At 39.3% G+C, this 20,340-nt stretch overlaps 2 protein-coding genes across 2 annotated transcripts in view; both read right to left on the reverse strand.

The window, feature by feature from the left end:
- MRPL1 (mitochondrial ribosomal protein L1) overlaps window positions 1-20,340 on the reverse strand; it is a 102,258-nt gene that overhangs the window by 75,208 nt on the left and 6,710 nt on the right. Inside the window, exons 2-3 of the mRNA XM_045996550.1 lie at window positions 13,438-13,549; window positions 2,359-2,617 (exon numbers count right to left, since the gene is read on the reverse strand). Coding sequence (XP_045852506.1) covers window positions 2,359-2,617; window positions 13,438-13,549 — 371 coding nt within the window. The remainder of the gene's footprint in view (window positions 1-2,358; window positions 2,618-13,437; window positions 13,550-20,340) is intronic.
- Window positions 166-2,317, reverse strand: LOC123935678 (developmental pluripotency-associated 5 protein-like). Its single transcript, XM_045996551.1, has one exon. The coding sequence runs from the start codon at window positions 1,502-1,504 to the stop codon at window positions 1,073-1,075; it is 432 nt and encodes a 143-aa protein (XP_045852507.1). The 5' UTR covers window positions 1,505-2,317; the 3' UTR covers window positions 166-1,072.

Here is a 20,340-nt window from a genome sequence, read left to right on the forward strand (position 1 = left end):
TTAACATGTCACAACTAGTTTCAGTAAATTTTTCACTGGCAAGCAATCACAATTAAGGCATCCCCTGGGGGAATATTGGCTTGCTGTATAAGCACTCTAACAAAAACAAAAAGTGTCTTAGGAAGACAACAGTATCCTTTCGGTGTTAATAGTTTACAAGCGGCTTTCACTTATGAAATGAAACTTGTGGTCCTACAACTCTTCATTATGAGCCACAGTCAACAGCCAAAGAACTCAGGTGTTGGGGAACTACCCCCAGCACAGTGGAAAAGCTGCATATAACTTTTAACTCCCCCCAAACTTAACTACTAATAGCCTATTACTGACCAAAAGCCTTATCGATAACATAAAGTCAACCAACACATATTTGGTGTGCTGTGTGTATTAGATACTATATTCTTTTGACAAAGGCTAGAGAAAAGAAAATGTTATTAAGAAAATAAGGAAAACACATTTACAGTAGTGTACTGTCTTTATCAAAAAACTCTGCATGTAAGTGGATCCTCATAGTTCGAACCTGTTATTCAAGGGTCAACAGTATAGCAATGGTTAACTGAGAAAGTGATCATCTTGGGTACTTACAACATTTTTAAAATAAAAAGAACGAACAATAACACTGTGCTATAAAATCAAATTACAGCATGGCTGGTATAAACTGCTTCTAAGAAATAAGAACTTAAGAATTAAGATAGACCTTGATTCAAATCCTAACTCCACCTCTTATTTTGTGACCTTGAACAAGTTACTTCAGTTTCTCTGTCTCAGCTTCCTCTTTTGAGGTTATTATAGGATTAAATGAGAAAATGCATGCAAAGCACTTAGCACTGTGGCTGGTACACAGAAGTTTCCTGTAAATGCTGGTTGAGATTATTAAACACTTACCAAGTCCTTTACATGCATTATCTCATTTAATCCTCTTAAAAACTATATGAACTGAGCATTTTTTAAAAATGTTATTCTCTAATTAGCAAACCTGGCGGGGGGGGGCACATCAGGACTCAGAGACAAAGGCAGAGACCCAAACATCAGCTGGTTTCTCCTTGCCAGGCTGGGACAGAAGTTCAACCAGACCTCATCCATTCCAGCTGTGTCCCGCTGTAGAGACAGTTTCCTCTTTAAACCTGATTGCAAGTGAGCTGGTTACAAACTGGCCCCACTTCATCCAAGGACCTAGCTCCAGGGCTTTCACAGCATCCTCAAGTTTGAGCATCCCTTGTTCCTGCTGCTGATGGTGCCATGCGGCCATGGACTGGCGCATGAACCTGGCCCTGAACTTATACAAGTAAGAGTCATAAACCACGACCTCCGTGAGGTCCGAGGGTTCCAGAATCTTTAGCTTGAGCACGACTTTGCTCACTTGCTTGATGTATGGGATTCGAGATCCACCTGGGCCAAACAGAGCTTCCGAGAGCTGCGTCTGGACCTGCAACACCTCAGGATCTTTCAAGTCTTTGGGAGCTTTCACCCACAGTGGAAGGTCTTTCTGTTCTGGCAGCGTCCCCATCTGGAGAGCCTCAAAACTGAACTAAGCATTTTGTCTCCATTTATAAAGAGGTGGAAAAAATAGATCTGAAAAGGTTAAACCAGAAACCCAAAGTCAAAGAACAAGGAAGTAGTGACACCAGGATTCTGACCTGTACTGTAATCTGACTCCAGAGCCCACGCTTGTAAGCACTACACGGCCTCCTCCCAAGCGTCCAACTAGTGTTGTTGCTGAGGCTGTTAAAATTGTATTCAAAAATCTGTACCTTCTAGTCTGACCAAAAAAAGACATCCTCAGAATAAAAACTGAAATACCATTTCCACGAAAATTAGATCTCTTAAATGAGGCAAAACTTAGAGTTGTAACGGACCTCAAGTCTAATTCAGTATTTTTACTACTTTTAGAGTTTTATAATCAAAAGTCATCCAAGGAACTGCACATAAACAGATGAAGCAGAAAAATTTTGGTTGAAGCAAGAGTGAGGGGCTTGGTACCCTACCCATGCAAACTTAGTCTCAACACAGGACTCTAAGGAACATACTCTGATTTCAAACCCTCATTTATAGAACAGGAACAGGACACACGGGCAGCTTAAGTCATTTTTCAAAGTTACAGTAATACCTCAATTACTTTTAACACTACTTTTGCTGAATTTATACCAGTGATTTTTCAGGTGAGTAGGAGATAAATGTTCAGCGACTCTGCAGAATATGTTGAACATAATTTTAAATAAGGAAAATAAAAACAAAATTTTTCATCCCATAGTCTAGAAAGAGCGTAAGATTTCCCAAAAATTATTACAGGAAGCAATTAAGAAACAGCAGTTCATACAGCCCCTCCTCACAAATACATTCATCTTAGTTGACTCTACGTACCTTCTTCTCCAGTGCCATATCCAGTGTCAAATCAAGATAAACACCCTGTTTTGGATGAGTAAAGTCTAGAATTTGAAATTTCTTAAGTAACTGAATTGCTTTCTCCACCTCATATATCTGCCTTGGATACAAGCGCTTTAAGTAGACATCATCCTCAGGTTCACCTTCCATGAAGGAGTATGACTTTATTTTTTCAATCTCATCTTTTTTCTCATCTGATGCTATGCCTTTCACACCTTTTTTCGTTTTCTTTGCAGGCCTTAAAAAAAGACAAATTGAAGATCAGTTATCTCAATACATGTTCTAAGAAAAAAAGTTTTTAAGACAATATAGGGGTGCCTGGGTGACTCAGTCAGTTAAGCATCTCTAAAGCAGAAAAAATAAAAGATAAGGTTTTTTTTTTTAAAGTTTATTTTAATTCAAAACCACAGACAGCTTTACAATGTTTCTGGTTGAACAAATAGTAAGTGAACTTTTATACTGTTTGCAGTTGATGCAAAGTTGGATAACACATTGATGCTGCTTTCCAAAAATTTAGAGAAACAGAGGAGACAGACATGCAAACAGATTTCAATACAATGGGTAACTACTTTGACAGAATGTCATTGGAGCCATAGAAAAATCCAGTCTAGGAAGTTAGGAAGTGTTCTAGAGGAGATTGACTTTCTAATATCAATTCTTGAAGGATAAGGAACAGTTAGCCCAAGTACATACCCAAGTGAGACAAAAACATCTGACCAGTGAAATCATGTACACAAATTTTCATTTTGCAGCATTACTCATAGTAGTCAAAAACTGAAAACAACCTAAATGTCCAATAACCCAGATGAACAGATACAAAAATGTGATATATCCACACCTTAAATACTAATCAGCAGTAAAGGAATGAAGCACTGATACAAGCTACAGTAAGTATAAACTTTGAAAACATTATGCCAGTGAAAGAAGCCAGTCACAAAAGATCACATATTTTATGGTTCCATTTGTATGAGACATCAAGAATGGGCAAATGCACAGAAACTGCAAGTAGATTTAGTGATTGTTTAAGGCTGGAAGAGGGAGGTAGAAAAATGGGGTGTAACTGCCAATGGGCATGAGGTTTTAGGGGAAGTTAACAAAAATATTCTAAAAATGACACCGTGATGGTGGCAAAAGTGTGAATATACTAAAAACCGCCGAATTATACACTTTACATGAGTGAATTGTATAGTATGTAAATTGGATCTCAATAAAGCTATTATCTTAAAAAGGAGAGCTAGCCAGGCAAAGAAACAACATAATAAAAAGTACTGAGTCATGGGACGCCTGGGTGGCTCAGTGGGTTAAAGCCTCTGCCTTTGGCTCAGGTCATGATCTCAGGGTCCTGGGATCGAGCCCCGCATTGGGCTCTCTGCTCAGCAGGGAGCCTGCTTCCCCTTCTCTCTCTGCCTGCCTCTCTGCCTATTTGTGATCTCTGTCAAATAAATAAATAAAAATCTTAAAAAAAAAAAAAAAAGTACTGAGTCATGAAACAGAATACAAGTATATAAGGAGAGCTATTATAAACGCTAACTGATGAGAGCTGACGGGAGCAAGACTTTTTTCTCTAAGGGACCAGTCAGCAAATAGTTTATAGTCTCTTATCTTAATATTTCAATTATGCCACTGTAATGTGAAAGCAGCCATAGACATTAGAAAATGAATGAGTGTAGCCATGTTCCAATAAAACTTTATTTATGATAGTTTTTTTATCATAACAAAAACTTTATTTATGAACAAATGGCTTAAATTTCCTAATTTGCATATGTCACAAAATACTGTTTTTTCTTTTTTTGTCCAAACACTTAAAAACATAAGAACCATGTTCATGAGCCATGCAAAAGTAAATGGTAGAACAGATTTTCTGGCCCACTGGACGTATTTTGCTGACTCCTGAACTACAGGGCGAAACAGAAGGCTAGAAACATCAGAAGACGGGGCTGGAGAACCTCGATCAGAAAAGGCCTTCACTCGAGGCAGTGAGAAGCCACGAAACAGGAGTGACACCTGTATTTCCCGCAGAGTATTCCAGCCACAGTTAAGAGACAGAGTAGAGGGAAGCTGGACGGGAGACGACATAAAGACTAATCCCTCTCTTCTTCTCAAGGAGCTAGGACAGCCTCTAGAACAGTGATGGTAATAGGCTGGAGAAGATGAGACATTAGATATTCATAAACAGTGCAGAAAAATGATGAAAAAAGACTATTTTTATACTACATGTCCTGTGTTTCTGGCTTGGGTGACCCGATATACCGTAGTACCATTGAGACCAAAAATAAAGAAGGCAAAACAGGTTTCTTGTGAGGGGGGTATTCGGAGATGAGGGTGGGGCTGACCCAATCTTTATCCCCTCACTCAAGGCCTCCCAGCACTCTGGTCATGTGACTAGTCTGGCCAATATAATAAAGCAAAAGTGATAGTTCCCCTGCCCTAAGCTCAGGCGGATAAGAAGCTTCATGTTCCACTCGCATGCTTGTATTTCTGCCATTTCCACAAGAACATGCTTGTGCCAGCCGAAGGCAGGAGAAAAAGAGATACTGAAACAGAGTTGCCCCCACAGAGCCCCAGGCTAGACAGGACAATTCACAAGTGACACCAGACTCAGAGATGCACAGCAAGCCCGGCCAAAGTCCTAGGAGACACACACCCTAACCGAGCTTAGATCAGCGGAGCCACAGACGGTGGCCAAGGACAAGAGTTCTTGAGTGGTCTGATAGATAACAAACGGGCTAACAAGGTATTTACTAAATATCTAGGAAAATCCATTCAACAGGTAAGATGAAAGAGCAGATAAGAATTTCAACCTAAGAAGACAGGAAAAAAAAAAAACCTAGAGATGATATATTTTCTCAACACTATTTCAAATCACACCTATAATCTTTTATCCACAGAGTTTTAAATCAGTTAAGTAGTATTTCTAGAAAAGGGTTTGAGTCCTGTTGTGGGTAAAATAATGGCTTTCCAAGGATGTTATATCTACTTGGCAAAAAAGGCTTTGCAGATGTGCTTAGGACCAAAGACTTTGAGATGCAGAATCCAGGCAGCCATCTAATCACACATGTCCTTGAAAGCAGAGAAACTTCCCACCTACATCTGAAAGAGATGGGAAGAGACAGAAGAAATTTGAGTGTGAAAGGGAATCTGCCATTCCTAGCTTTGAAGATGGAGGAAGGGGGCTACAAGCCCAGGAATGTGGGTAGCCTCTTAAAAGTAGGAATGGAGAAGAAACAGATTTTCCCCTAGAGCTTCTAGAGAGGAAGGAAGCCCTGCTGACACCTTGATTTTACCCAGTGAGATCCATGAAAGATTTGACCTATAGAACTACAGGATAAAAATTTTTGATGTTTTAAACCACAAAGTTTGTGGTAATATGTTAACAGAAAACTAATACATAAATCCTACAGAATTTATGTGAAAGAAAATCGATGACAATAAAATAAATTTTTTAAAAAGAAACTCAAAATTCAATGCAATGTATAATTCCATTCTCACTTTTTTGTCCTCAGTGAATCCTTACTCCCACAACTAACAGCATCCTCCCAGCTAATAAGCAGTTCAACAGAACAGCAGATAATGACAATGCTCATTTTTAATGGGGCACAGGTGTCCTTCTGGACTGATGACAAGTGTACGCAGGTGTCCAAGTGGATGGATGCAACATGCCTCAGTAACTATTCTGGAAGTACTCCACAAAACTCCCAATCTTTCAGACTGGAGAAATCACAGTTCTATTTTATGTTTGGTGAAAGAATAGGGAGGCCAATAAAAGGAGGAATCTGAAGAGCATGTTTGGTAAAATACCAACATCTAACATAAACAAAACAAGTTACTGTCCTAGCTATAGCCTACAGACTTACTTTCCATAAATGCTGATTTTACCACGAAATTTTTAATCATGGCCAAACCTGTTCATTTAAATTGCAATTAATATCAAATTCCCAGGGACTAAAATATGATTTTAAAATTAATATATGAAACACCCAACAGAAGTTTCATACATAGAGTGAGTTGAGTATACAGCAATTTATTTATTTATACTTTGGTCCTTGTTTCGTAAAATATCTGAGGTGATTTAGTAAAAATATTTTTAAGTTACAAAAGAAACACTGTTTTAGTTAAAGGAAAAAAAAAGCATAATATCATTATAACAGAGATCAAATAGGACTCTTAAAAAACACTTTCTGGGGGCACCTGGGTGGCTCAGTGGGTTAAGCCACTGTCTTCAGCTCAGGTCATGATCTCAGGGTCCTGGGATCGAGTCCCATGTCAGGCTCTCTGCTCAGTGGGGAGTCTGCTTCCCTCTCTCTCTCTCTCTCTGCCTGCCTCTCTGCCTACTTGTGATCTCTCTCTCTGTCAAATAAATAAATAAAAAACCTTTAAAAAAAAACAAAACAAAACACTTTCTGGAGTGCCTGGGTGGCTCGTGGGTTAAGCCTCTGCCTTCAGCTCAGGTCATGATCTCAGGGTCCTGGGATTGAGTCCCGCATTGGGCTCTCTGCTCAGCAGGGAGCCTGCTTTCTCCCCCCTCCCCCACCCACCGCTGCCTGCCTCTCTGCTTACTTGTGATCTCTGTCTGTCAAATAAATAAATAAGTCTTTAAAAAAAACCCCACACAGGGGCGCCTGGGTGGCTCAGTGGGTTAAGCCGCTGCCTTCGGCTCGGGTCATGATCTCAGGGTCCTGGGATCGAGTCCCGCATCGGGCTCTCTGCTCAGCGGGGAGCCTGCTTCCCTCTCTCTCTCTCTGCCTGCCTCTCTATCTACTTGTGATGTCTCTCTGTCAAATAAATAAATAAAATCTTAAAAAAAAAAAAAATTGCTGCAATCTTTAAAAAAAAAAAAAAAAAAAAACCCCACACAATTGAACAAAATCTGTCAATAATTAATTATATAGACCCACTGCCAGTTTTCCATGACCCTCAAAAACTGTCTATTCATGAGAATCATATCCAGAAGATCTCTGTTGTTCATGCAATTATGTAAGGCCTTATCAGGAGAGCTTAAATAGTATGATTCTTGGGGAATAAAAATAAATCATACTAAAAAGGTTTTTGCCAAGGTGAGGGAAAAAATCCCTGGCAGTCTGAATCAAAGAGAATTTAGCTGCAGTTACTGGGTACCCAAACCATATAGACTAAATGAGTAATAAGAGATTATAATTATACTAAGGTAATAATCTTCCCCTGCCTCATCTGTCCCTTAAGTCCAAAAGCATGAAAGGAAAAATAATTCCATGTCATACTCAAATAAAACAAACAAAAAATCAGTGCTATAATGAAGTTCACTTCAAGACCTTTGAAGATCTGTGACCCCAGAGAGCCAAGTCCCTTCAAGGCTGAAAAACCCTTTACATTGAGGAGTTGGGGGACAGAAGTGGAGGGGGCATGGTGATTCACAACTTCTGTCAAACTAAACTGAACTAAACAGAAGAGAAAATTCTTAGGGCATGCAATCATTGATAGAATACAAACATCTGGACATCTCACTTCTCAGTATAATCCTATAAATAAATTCACTATTATCTCTGACCCTGGCTCATTCATGAAACTAAATGCGTAAGTTCTGCTTATGCTTACAATGTGAAAGCCAAAAGAGTAAAACCCAGTCAATAATACAAATAAATGAAAATTAAAAAAAAATAAAAACTGGAAAGAGTATTAACAGCTAGACTGTCAGATAAAATCCCAACTCTTCTCGACTGCATCACAAAGCTGAGATCACAGGGCAACCAAGCAGCATTAAATCCAAGAAGAATCAGCCAGCATTCCCTACTCCCACTCCGCGTGCATACTCAGGACACTCTCACCTGCAGTAGAGTGTAAGAGGAAGAAGGTAAGAATGTTGGAGCTACCAAAAGTCCTGGGACATCTGCACACAACAGGAGTTCATACTCAATTTGTAGGCCCTTTCCACAGACCTCCCACAGACACTCCTGGGAAAGACTGGAGCAGGCCAAGAGACTAGAAAGTCTCCCTAAAGAGTACAGGCACAGAGATTAGCCAGATTAGCTGCCAGAAAGGCATGCAATCCTGAAACCATGTAGGGCACAGATAAACACCCATGGGTATAGGGAAAAGAAAGAAGAAAAAAAACACGAAAACTTCTACCCTTAGGGCAGGTCAGCAAACAGTCCAGTCCTGCACCAGTACAGTAAAGCTGGGGAAGGGCCGGGACACTCTGGCACAGACCAGCAGCAGACAAATACCACGGGGCGAAGGGACAGAAATACGGAGAAAACCCCATCCCAAAGGTCCAGCCATACTGGGCCCACTTAAGATAAAGCTGGTTTGGAAAACAGAGAATCTTTCCTGCACCCATCTCCAGGCTAGCAAGCACTAAAAAGCAACAGCAATCCACACTAGGGAAGGAGAAAGAGTACAGACACACACACACACACACACACACACACACACACACACACACACTCTGCCCCAAGGCACAGCTGCATGGGCAAGGCAGAAAACAGAACATAAAACAGGAACGCTCAGAAAAACCTTCCAAGCAACCCAGCCCCCATCCTACGCACAAGGTAAAGTACAGAAATTTGAAGCTGGTGGTAACCATAGCAACAACAAAACCCAGTTCGACTTCGGACTGGACTGATTCAACACTGTGACAACAGGCATGGGCATTCCTGGGCATAAATACTAGGTACTTTGGTTTCAACTGTTCTACACAAAATGTCCGGCAGTCAATACAAAATTCTGAGATACATCACCTGTTATTAACGGAGAAACAGAACCAAAGTCGGAGATGACTAAAGTGGACTTTTTTTTAATCAGTATCGGCCACTGGCAAACCATGAGTATGTGCACACACACGGACAAATGAAGAGATTCAAACTGACGAGACGAGAGAAGCAAGAACAAGCTTCTCTCAGGGGCCTCAGTAGCTCAGTCATTATGCGTCTGCCTTCGGCTCAGGTCATGAGCCCAGGGTCCTAGGATCAGGCCCCGCATTGGGCTCCCCGCTCAGCAAGAAGCCTGCTTCTCCCTCTCCCACTCCTCCTGCTTGAGTTCCTGCTCTCACTGTCTCTCTCTCTCTGTCAAATGAAATCTTTAAAAAAAAAAAAAAAGAGAGAAAGAAAGAAAGAAAGAAAAGAAAAAAAGAACAAGCCTCTCCACCCTGTCTCAGATCCTGATTAAAAAAAAAAAATTTTCCATATAAAAAGTATTTTCTTAAGCCGCTGCCTTCGGCTCGGGTCATGATCTCGGGGTCCTGGGATCGAGTCCCGCATCGGGCTCTCTGCTCCGCAGGGAGCCTGCTTCCTCCTTTCTCTCTGCCTGCCTCTCTGCCTACTTGTGATCTCTCTGTCAGATAAATAAATAAAATCTTTAAAAAAAAAAAGTATTTTCTAGTATATTATAAAGTCAGTACATTAAAAAATTAAAACTACTGGAGCACCTGGGTGGCACAGTTGGTTAAGCATCCGACTCTTGGTTTCAGCTCCTGTTGCGATCTCTGAATCATGAGATCAAGCCCCACATCAGGCTCCACACTCAGCACTGAGTCTGCTTGGGATTCTCTCTCCCCTGTCCCTCTGTCCCTCCCCACAGCATGCATGCACACTTGGACACTGTCTCTCGCTAATAAATAAATAATCTTAAAAAAATTTAGAACCACAACTAAAATTATGAATACTATCATTCTCATCAAGTTACTGAATAATTCTCATTGTCAGACATGAAAAAAAAATTGTAAAAATGACTTTTCAGGTTTTTTTAAGTATGCGTATTTCTTATACTATCCTTTTTAGGTAAGTGAAATTGCTTTTAAAGTTGCACTGGAACAGAGCACGGGTAAGACATAAAATGAAAAATTTCTATTCAATAAAAGAAACATTTAAAGATAAAATGTTCTCAAAGTAATGAATATCCTTAAAAATATTTTCAAAAATCAGGAAAAAAGATAAATATTCCAACCGAAAAATAGGCAAAAGATATAAATTAGAAATAGGATGAAAAAATAAATAAACACTGATGATATCCAAAATTTCATTGCTGGATGAGGATGGGAATGTAAACTGGTACAACCAGTACTCCTCCAACTTCTCAAAAACAAAAAAGAAACTAGAGGCACCTGGATGGCTCAGTGGGTTAAGCCTCTCCGGCTCAGGTCACCATCTCAGGGTCCTGGGATCAAGCCCCAAATTGGGCTCTCTGCTCAGCAGGGAGCCTGGTTCCTCCTCTCTCTGTGCCTGCCTCTCTGCCTACTTGTGATCTCGGTCTGTCAAATAAATAAATACAATCTTAAAAAAAAAAAAAAAAAGAATCCAGATACTATCCACACTCAAAGGAAGGTTCCTTGGTTCCTTTCTAGTTACATTTCTGCACCTCCCTCTTCATCCTATATTCAAGCCATTAGCGGACTGTATTTCGTCCATATCATTCACTCTCATGCTTCTGTACCACTAAAATACTTTTCTCTCAATCCCCCTGAAAAATTCCATCTTTTAGGACCCAGCTCAAATACTTCTTATCATACCCTCCTTCAGGTAGATTTAATTCACATTTTATCTGTGATCCCATAGCACTTGGTCCATTTCCCTACCATAACAGTTAAAATATAAAGTTATAATGCAGATATATGCTTATTTATTATATATAAAAAGCTCTTACTAATCAACAACAAAGAACTGGAATAGGACGTGAACAAAAATTTACAATAAACAGTTCTCGCTTTAGCAACACATATACTGAATACATAAAGCTGAAATAGAGAGGAAAGTTAACAAAATATACATGGCTCTTAAACACACAAAAAGATATACAATCTCAATAATAACAAAAAAATATAAATTAAAACTTGATGATACCATTTATTACCTATCAAAGTGGCAAAGTTCAAAAATTTTAACTATGCTGTATATGGAAAAGTAGACATTCTAATGTAATTCACTGGTAAGGACATAAATTGGCAATATCTCTATAAAGGCAATTTACTATTACCTATTACCAATCAAAATGATAAATGTACACATCTTTTGATTCAAAAATTCTATTTCTCAGAGTTTATACTATAAATACATTCATAATCTCTGGCAAGATCTATGTACATGATTATTCACGTTATAGCAAAAGACTGAAAAAAACACGGGCCATGGGGGAAATAGGGAAGTGGTTTAATGAATTATGGTATATCCACACAATGGAATATTATGTGCATGCTCATTACAGCATTATTTACAATAGCCAAAACATGGAAACAACCTAAGTGTCCATCAACGAATGAATGGATAAAGAAAATATGGTACATATATACAATGAAATAGTATTCAGTCGTAAAAAAAGAATAAAATCTTGCCATTTGAGACAGCATGGATGGACTATAAAGGCACTATGCTAAGTGAAGTAAGTCAGAGAATAACAAATGCCATATGATCTCATTTATACATGAAATACTTAAAAAAAAAAAAAAAAAGAATTCACAGATGCAGGGAACAGACTGGTGGTTACCAGAGGCAGGAGTGGGGGTGGGTGTAATGGGTAAAAGTGGTCAAAAGAACAAAATCCCAGTTATAAAACTAACCATGGGATGTAATGTACAGCATAGTGACTACAGTTGATAATACTGTATTGTCTCTCTGAAAGTTACTGAAGAGTTAAGTCTTCAAAAGTTCTCATCACAAGAAAACAAACTCTAATAGTTCTATACAGTGATAGATATTAACCAGGCTTACTTCGTGAGCATTTCCCAAAACATACAAATACTGAATTATTAGATTGTACACCTGACACTAATATATATCAATTATATCTCAATAAAAAAAAAACAACAACTAGACAGCTTCCTCTGAAACAATGTCCAAGATATACTGTTAAGTAAAAAGCAAGCAAGCAAGATGTAGAACAGGGTATACAGTTAAATAAGCAACAACAATTCTGACACTAAATGTGTGGATTTTGTTCCCACACCAACCAACTACCTGACAGAAGCTGAGTATCCAACAACTGAAGACAGTTCTGATACTCTCTGGATTTAGCATCCACTCTCACAAATTAAGGACTGAGTTCCTAAGACTGCCCCCACCTCACATGCCAACTGCAATTCCAGGCCTCTGGTATTTCTGGCCCAGTAGCTGTAAATCAAGGGGTCCTGTGACCCCCTCCACAGACTTCATAACTTGCCAGAGTAACTCAGAGAACTCAGAGAAACACTTACTTAACATTTATGTTCACTATATAATAAAAGATACAGGATAAAGATAAAGGATAAAGGATAAAAGATAAGATAAAGGATACAGATGATACAAAGGTACAGAGGGCAAGGTCCGGAAGAGTCTGGAGTACAAGAGTTTCTGTCCCTGTTGGGTCTGCGTGCACCACACTTTGGGCACATATATATGCTCACCAATCCAGAAACTTTTAGAACCTCACAGTACAGGGAATTTTATGGAGGCATGATCAATTACGAACTCAATCTCTAGCTCCTCTCTCTTCTCTGGATGACAGGTAGGGCTGAAAGCTCCTAATCATGGCTTAGTCTTTCCGGTGACCAGGCTCCATCTAAGGGCCCACCAAGAGTTTCTTATTAAAACAAAAGATGCTCCTGTCACCCAGAAAATTACAAGGGTTTTAGGAGCTCTGTATCAGGAACTGGGTCAAAGACCAAATATTAGAATAACAGATGCTCCTAGCAACCCTATCACTCAGATTACAGGAGTTTTAGGAGCTCTGTATCAAGAACTGGAAGCAGAGACCAGTACAAATATTTCTTATTATGTCACAAAGCCCTAGCTCCAACACTTACTACCCTGTGTACCTAGGCAAGTTAATATTTCCATGTCATGCATTTCAACTCAAAAAGAGAACATAATAACAACAGCTTCCACGTGAAATAGCTGTGTAGAGATTAAATTAGTCACTGAATGTCAGTGTTCAATAAATGTTAAGTATTACTACAGTAAGTCGTATTTTCCTTTACAACTACAAAAGGTCATAAAAGCAGAGATAATAAACTTGCACAACTGTATGTCCATGTACATCTTTAAGAGATAAAGCATAATGTTTTTTCATCAAAATTTTAAATGAAAGCAAAGAAAATTAATTAAAAAAAATACTTACTTTGTAGCAGCAGCAAAATGTCTGCTGGGCTCCTGAACACATATAGAACAAGGATAAAGAGGTGTCTGATAAGCCAACTTGAAAAGACTATGCTTTTGATGAAGTATCAAGACTTGAAAGAAAAAAACATGTAAAATATTAATATTAACCATTATATCCATAATTTTACATCCTTAATGAATGTTTTCCAAAACAAAAACAGTCACTCTCAACCATTCTTTAAAAAGTATAACAGCGGCAGTGCCTGGGTGGCCCAGTCAGTTAAGCATCCAACACTTGGTTTCAGCTCAAATCGTGATCTCAGGGTCAGAGGATCAAGTCCGGCATCCAACTCCGTGCTGCTGGGTGTGGAGTCGGCTTGGGATACTCTCCCTCACCTTCTGCTCCTCCCCCTTATGCTCTTTCTCTCTCAAATAAATAAATAAATCTTAAAAACAAAAAAATGTAAGAGTAGAAACTACAATTCTTGAAACTAAAGCCAATTAAACAACTAGCTGAAAAATTCTGTCTTCATTTACTTTTTTTTTTAGATTTTATTTTTAAGTAATCTCTACACCCAACATGGGGCTTAAACTTACAACCCCAAGGTCGAAGGTTACATGCTCTACCAACTGAGTCTATCAGGCACCCGTGTCTTCACTTATTTTCAACTTAATCCAGTTCAGGTTCAACAGAGTATGTTAGCTCTACTATTATGGAATACATATATGTAACCTGAATTTCTTTTTTTTTTTAAAATATTTTATTTATTTGACAGAGAGAAATCACAACTAGGCAGAGAGGCAGGCAGAGAGAGAGGAGGAAGCAGGCTCCCTGCGGAGCAGCGAGCCCAACGTGGGGCTCGATCCCAGGACCCTGGGATCATGACCTGAGCCGAAGGCAGAGGCTTTAACCCACTGAGCCACCCAGGCGCCCCCCTTTTTTTTTTCCTGAATTTCTTTTTAATAATTCAAATTTTATTCCAGAGTTGCCTAAGGTACTCTGAAGAATAGCAAAGTGGAGAGAACTGCCTTACCAGATAGCAACTTGTTTTGAAGCTATGGTAATTATGACACTTGGCTATTGGCACAATTATGGAAAGCAAACTAATAATAAACAAAAACAGCCCAGCAACAAACCCATACACATGTGGATATCCGAAATATGACAAATGTTATTACAAATCACTGTGCAAATAATTCAATTAAGTGGTGTTAAGGAAAGGGACTATCCATAGGGAAAAGAGCATGTTTGGATCCCTATCTCACACCACATACACTCAAATCTAGATGGACTAAGGATTTACATCTGAATGGCAAAACTAAAGGCTTTCAGAACAGGAAAATGTCTTTTCTCACTGTTTGGGAGGGAACAATTTCACAAACAAAACCCAAAATCACTAGCCAAAAAGTAACTTATTAGTGTTAAGAACACCTATTAAAGAAAGTGAAAGCCAAGCCAAAAACTGGGAGAACAGAATTGCAACCTATATAACAAAGGATTAATATCCAGAATATGTAAGATAAATCCAAAAAATAAAAGAGATGAGCAAGTTTCTAATTTAACAGAAAACACAAATGATACATGAATGTATGGGAAAATGCACAATCTTATTTGTAATCAGGTGAATATTAAACCGCAATAAAATATCATTCCACAGTGCTATTTAAAGAGTAGTCCGTTGGCCTGTAAATTAAAATTACACCAGTATGTAAATCAACCACATCACTAAGTATATTATTCACTAAAGCTGACAATATTTTTTTTCACAGGACCTATCAGTAAAGCAAGCAGTGCTTTGATTAAATTGTGGAAGGTAACAGTTTCTAGATCCAATCATTTAAGTAGCAATGTGTTACATATATCGGATTGGCAACTTTTTAGAAAAAGTCTGGGATTGCTGAAAATGTTAAGTAAGGGTAAATTTTACACATAGTAAATAAGAGTATGAATTGGAATACCACTTTGGAAAAAAATATGGCATAATTCAATGAGCTGGGCATACGCATATCAATGATGCAGTAATTCCACTTCTGGGAATATGCCCCAGAGAAACTCCTGCACATGTGTACTAAGAGACATGCACAAAAATAACAACATCATAACATCAGGAGACTTCTGGGGAAGATGGCAAGGTAAGAGGACCATAAGCTCACCTCATCCCAGGAATACAACTAGCTGATCGCTGATTCAATATAAATAACCCAGAAAATGACCCAAAGCCTGGCAGAACAGACTCTCCACAACCAAATGTAGAGAAAAGGCCACTTGCAGTAGGAAGGACAGAGATATGGCTGGGAGCTAAATGGATGGGCCCAGAAAGTGGAGAGAAACAGACTCTCACACCAGGCAGCCCACACAGGGAAGACCAATCCCCCTAACATTCGGCTTTGAAAACCAGGGGAGCTGAATTTCAGGAGTTCTTACAATCAGCAAGGCTTAGCACTTGGAACTTTAAAAATCCGCAGGCTCATGGGAGAGACAGGAGGGAGAGACAGGAGGGAGCCAGAAGGGCAAGAGAAACTGAGTCCTCCCCATTAAAGAGACAGCAAAACAAACAGCCTTCATGCAGATACAGCACAGAAGCAGCAGTCTGAAAAAGTCTGGGGTGTACGAGAGGGTGGTTTGTTTGAATAAACAAATCTCAGACCATGTGCTGGAGAGGTAGGGATCTTTGGGAGACTTCTCCAGGAACAAAATTATTGGCAGACACCATTTGCATGTCTCACCTGCAGTATAAACACACCAACACCTTTGTTGGTTGCAGCACCAACACCTGCTACCTAACCTGCTAACAGTGCACACACCCCCCCCCCCCCCCCCCCCCCGTTCTCCTGCTGACATGTCCCTTCCATCCACGCCTCTGATCCAGGTCTCCTCCCACAAAAGACCCATACAAATCTGGCTAACACTGTGCAACCCGACCCAGAGCACTTCTGCAGATCTGACCCTTCCAACACAACCTTCCTCAGTCTCTGGTGCTGGAGGTCCAGTCCTCTCAACTTGGACCTTGCTGGCACCAATCACCCTGCCCCCACACTCAGCTACAGTTAGGTGCTACTGCATCTCTAGCAAACATCTGGTCTGACTCAACTTAAGCCCCAAGTGTCCCCAGACTGGCCCACTAACAACAGAGACCCAACCCTGCCCACAAGAGGCAAAGAGAGCCATTGCAGATGACTGGAATGAAGGCAAACATGGCTCAGCCACAACAGCGGGGCACACGCAACACTCAGAGGAGACATGCCTGAAGTGCCAATTTCTGATGAACAGGGACATCGCACTGCAGCACACGACAGGACTTGCTCTTCATAAGGCCACTACTTTCAAGAACAGAAGACATAGCTGACTTTTCCAACAGATGAAAACAGACACAGAAAGACAAAATGAGCAAACAGATGAATATGTCCCAAATGAAAGTAAAGGACAAAATCATAGCAAGAGAACTAAATAAAATGGAGATAAATAATACAACTGGTAGAAAATGTAAAGCAAGGATCATAAAGATAAGTCACTGCACTTAAGAAAAGAGTAGAGAATCTCAGTAAGGCCCTTAACAAAGGGATGGAAAGCATAAAATAAAGCCAATCAAAGATGAAGAACTCAAACTGAAATAGAAACCACACTAGATGGAATAAACAGTCATGACCCGGAGGAAAGAATATAGCATTTTCCACATAACTAGAAGAGATAATCCTAAAATTCGTATGGAACCACAGAAGACCCTGAATAGTCAAAGCAATCTTGAAAAAGAAAAACAAAACTGGTGGTATCACAATCCCACATTTCAAGATATACTATAAATCTGTGGCAATCAAAATAATACGATACTGGCACAAAAACAGACAGATCTATGGAACAGAACAGAAAGTCCAGAAATAAACCCATAACTATATGGTCAGTTAATCTTTGACAAAGGAGGTAACAATGTGCAATGGGAAAAAGACAATCTCTTCAAAATTACAATGCTGGGAAAACTGGACAGCTACATGCAAAAGAATGAAGCTGGACCACTACCTTACATCAGACACAAAAATAAATTCAAAATGAGTAAAAACCTAAATGTGAGGTGGCTCAATTGGTTTAGCATCCAACTCTGGGTTTCAGCTCAGGTCATGATCTCACGGTCATGGGATTAAGCCCCACGTCAGGCTCCACAGTCAGAGGGGAGTCCACATGAGATTCTCTCTCTTCTCTCCTACTCCCACCGTCTCTCCCCCAGAGACATATTAAAGACGTATTATTTACATCTCCCCCAGAGATGTAAATAAATAAATACATCTTAAAAAAAAAAAAAAAACTAAATGTGAGACAAGAAACTATAAAAATCTTAACAGAGAGACAGGCAGTAGTTTCTTTGACATCAGCAGCAGCAACACTTTTCTAGATATATCGCCTTAGGCAAGGGAAACAAAAGCAAAAATAAACCATAGACACTACATCAAAATAAAACCCTCTGCACAGCAAAGGAAACAACAAAACTAAAAGATGACCTACTGAATGGGAGCAGATATTTTCAAATGACATATCCAGTAAAGAGTTAGTATCCAAAATACATAAAGAACTTACACAACTCCACACACACACCCAAAACATAATACTAATACTTCAATTAAAAATGGGTAGAACCAATGTTCATAGCAGCAATGGTCACAGTTGCCAAACTGTAGATAGAACCAAGATGCCCTTCAACGGATGAATGGATAAGGAAGATATGGTCCATCTATACAATAGAGCATTATGCCTCCATCAAAAAGGATGAATACCCAAATTTGTATCAACATGGACGGGACTGGAAGAGATTATGCTGAGTGAAATAAGTCAAGCAGAGAGAGTGAAGTATCGTATGGTTTTACTTACTTGTGGGGCATAAGGAATAACATGGAGGATACTGGGGGACAGAGAGGAAAAGGGAGTTGGGGGAAATCAGAGGGCGAGACGAACCATGAGAGACTGTGGACTCAGAAACAACCTGAGGGGTTTGGAGGGGGTGGGGTGGGGGGTTGGGTGAGCTTGGTGGTGGGTATTATGAGCACTGGGTGAGGTGCATAAACAGTGATTTTTGGAACACTGGAAAGAAATAAAATAAAATGGAAAAAAAATGGGTAGGAGATATGAACAGACATTTCTCCAAAAAAGACATACAAATGTCTAACAAACACACGAAAATATACTCAATGTCACTCATCATCAGCAAAAAGCAAACTGAAACTATAAAGAAATAACACCTCACAGCTGTCGGAATAGCTAAAGTCCAGAACACAAGAAAGAAGTGTCGGCGAGGATATAAAGACGAAGGAAACCTCAAGCGCCACTAGTGACTGTAAACTGGTATAGACACTGCAGAAGACCATGTGGAGGTGCCTCAAAAAATGAAAAATAGAAAAAAATTAAAAACAGAATTACCATATGATCCACGAATTTCACTACTGGGTATTCTCACATAGAGTATGAAAACACTAATTCAAAAACATATATGCATCCCTATCTTTACTGCAGCATTCTTTACAAGAGCCAAATTCTGGAAGTAGCCCAAGTGTCCATCAATCAATGGATAAAAATGATGTGGGATGTGTGTGTGTGTGTGTGTGTGTGTGTGTGTGTGTACATACAATGGAATACTATTCAGCTATAAAAAAGAATGAAATCTTGACATTTTCAACAACATGGATGGATCTAAAAATTACAATGACAAGTGAAATAAGTCAGCCAGAGAAAGACAAATACCATAGGATTTCACCCATATAGAACTTAAGAAACTTGAGAACTTAAGAAACAAACAAATGAACAAAGGAAAAAAGAGACAAACAAACAAACACCAACCAACCAGACTCTTAACTATAGAGAACAAACAGATGGCGGCCAGAGGGGACGTAGGTGGGGGGATGGCTAACATAGGTGATGGGGATGAAGAGTGCACTCATCATGACAACCACTGAGCAATATACAGAATTGCTGGATTACTGTATTATACACCTGAAACAGTAATCGAACACTGTGTGTCACCTCTACTGGAATTAAAATAAATCATCATCATCACCACCACCGTAACATCTTTGTAATGGCAAAACTGCAGAAAAGAACCCAAGCAGCTATCTACAGTAGAATGGATAAACTGTGGTAATTCCTATAATGGAAAACTAGAGAAGTGTAAAAATGACTCAACTATATGTTACATGGATGAATTTCACAAACATAATTTTGATAAAAAAAAAAGTAAGTGGCAAAAGAATTCATTTGGTATTATTTCAAGTTCAAAAACATGCATAACTAATCAATTTTGTATTTATGGGTATATATATTACTTGTATGCATGTGTGTACATTAAAACTATACAGAAAACAAGGGAGGGATAAAACAAATTCAGGGAAAGTGCTTACGACTGGGGAAGAAGCAGATGAAAGAAAAAGGCACTTGGGCATTTGAAGAATTGGTAATGTTCTATTTCTTTAAGATTAATAGTGAGTATTCAGAATTTCACATTTTTTATATATTATATTCTTTTGCAGGCAAAAATACAAAGAAAATGTCTTTATTTAAAAAATCACAAAAGAAAACACTAAAATAAATCTTCGGGATGCCTGGGTGGCTCAGCCAGCTAAGCGTCTGCCTTCATCTCAGGTCCTGATGGAGCATCTGGCTCCTTGCTCAGCAGGGAGCCTGCTTCTCCCTCTGCCTGCCACTCCCCTGCTTGTGTGCACGCTCGCTCTCTCTCTCTGACAAATAAATAAAATCTTCAAAAATAAAGTCTTCCTCCCACCACTAGCCTCCCCACAACCCCCCGGTCCATGTTAGCAATTTCTTGTGCATCTTTGTAGATATATTACTTCCCTCCTCTTTAATAAAATGGCAGAACATTCTACTCACTATTCTATACACCTTGCTTTCTCACTTAAAGGCAGTGAGTCCATTTTCTCACACACA

This window comes from Meles meles, chromosome 2 (genome assembly GCF_922984935.1).
Source record: "Meles meles chromosome 2, mMelMel3.1 paternal haplotype, whole genome shotgun sequence".
In the NCBI taxonomy this organism is placed as follows: Eukaryota; Metazoa; Chordata; class Mammalia; order Carnivora; family Mustelidae; genus Meles; species Meles meles.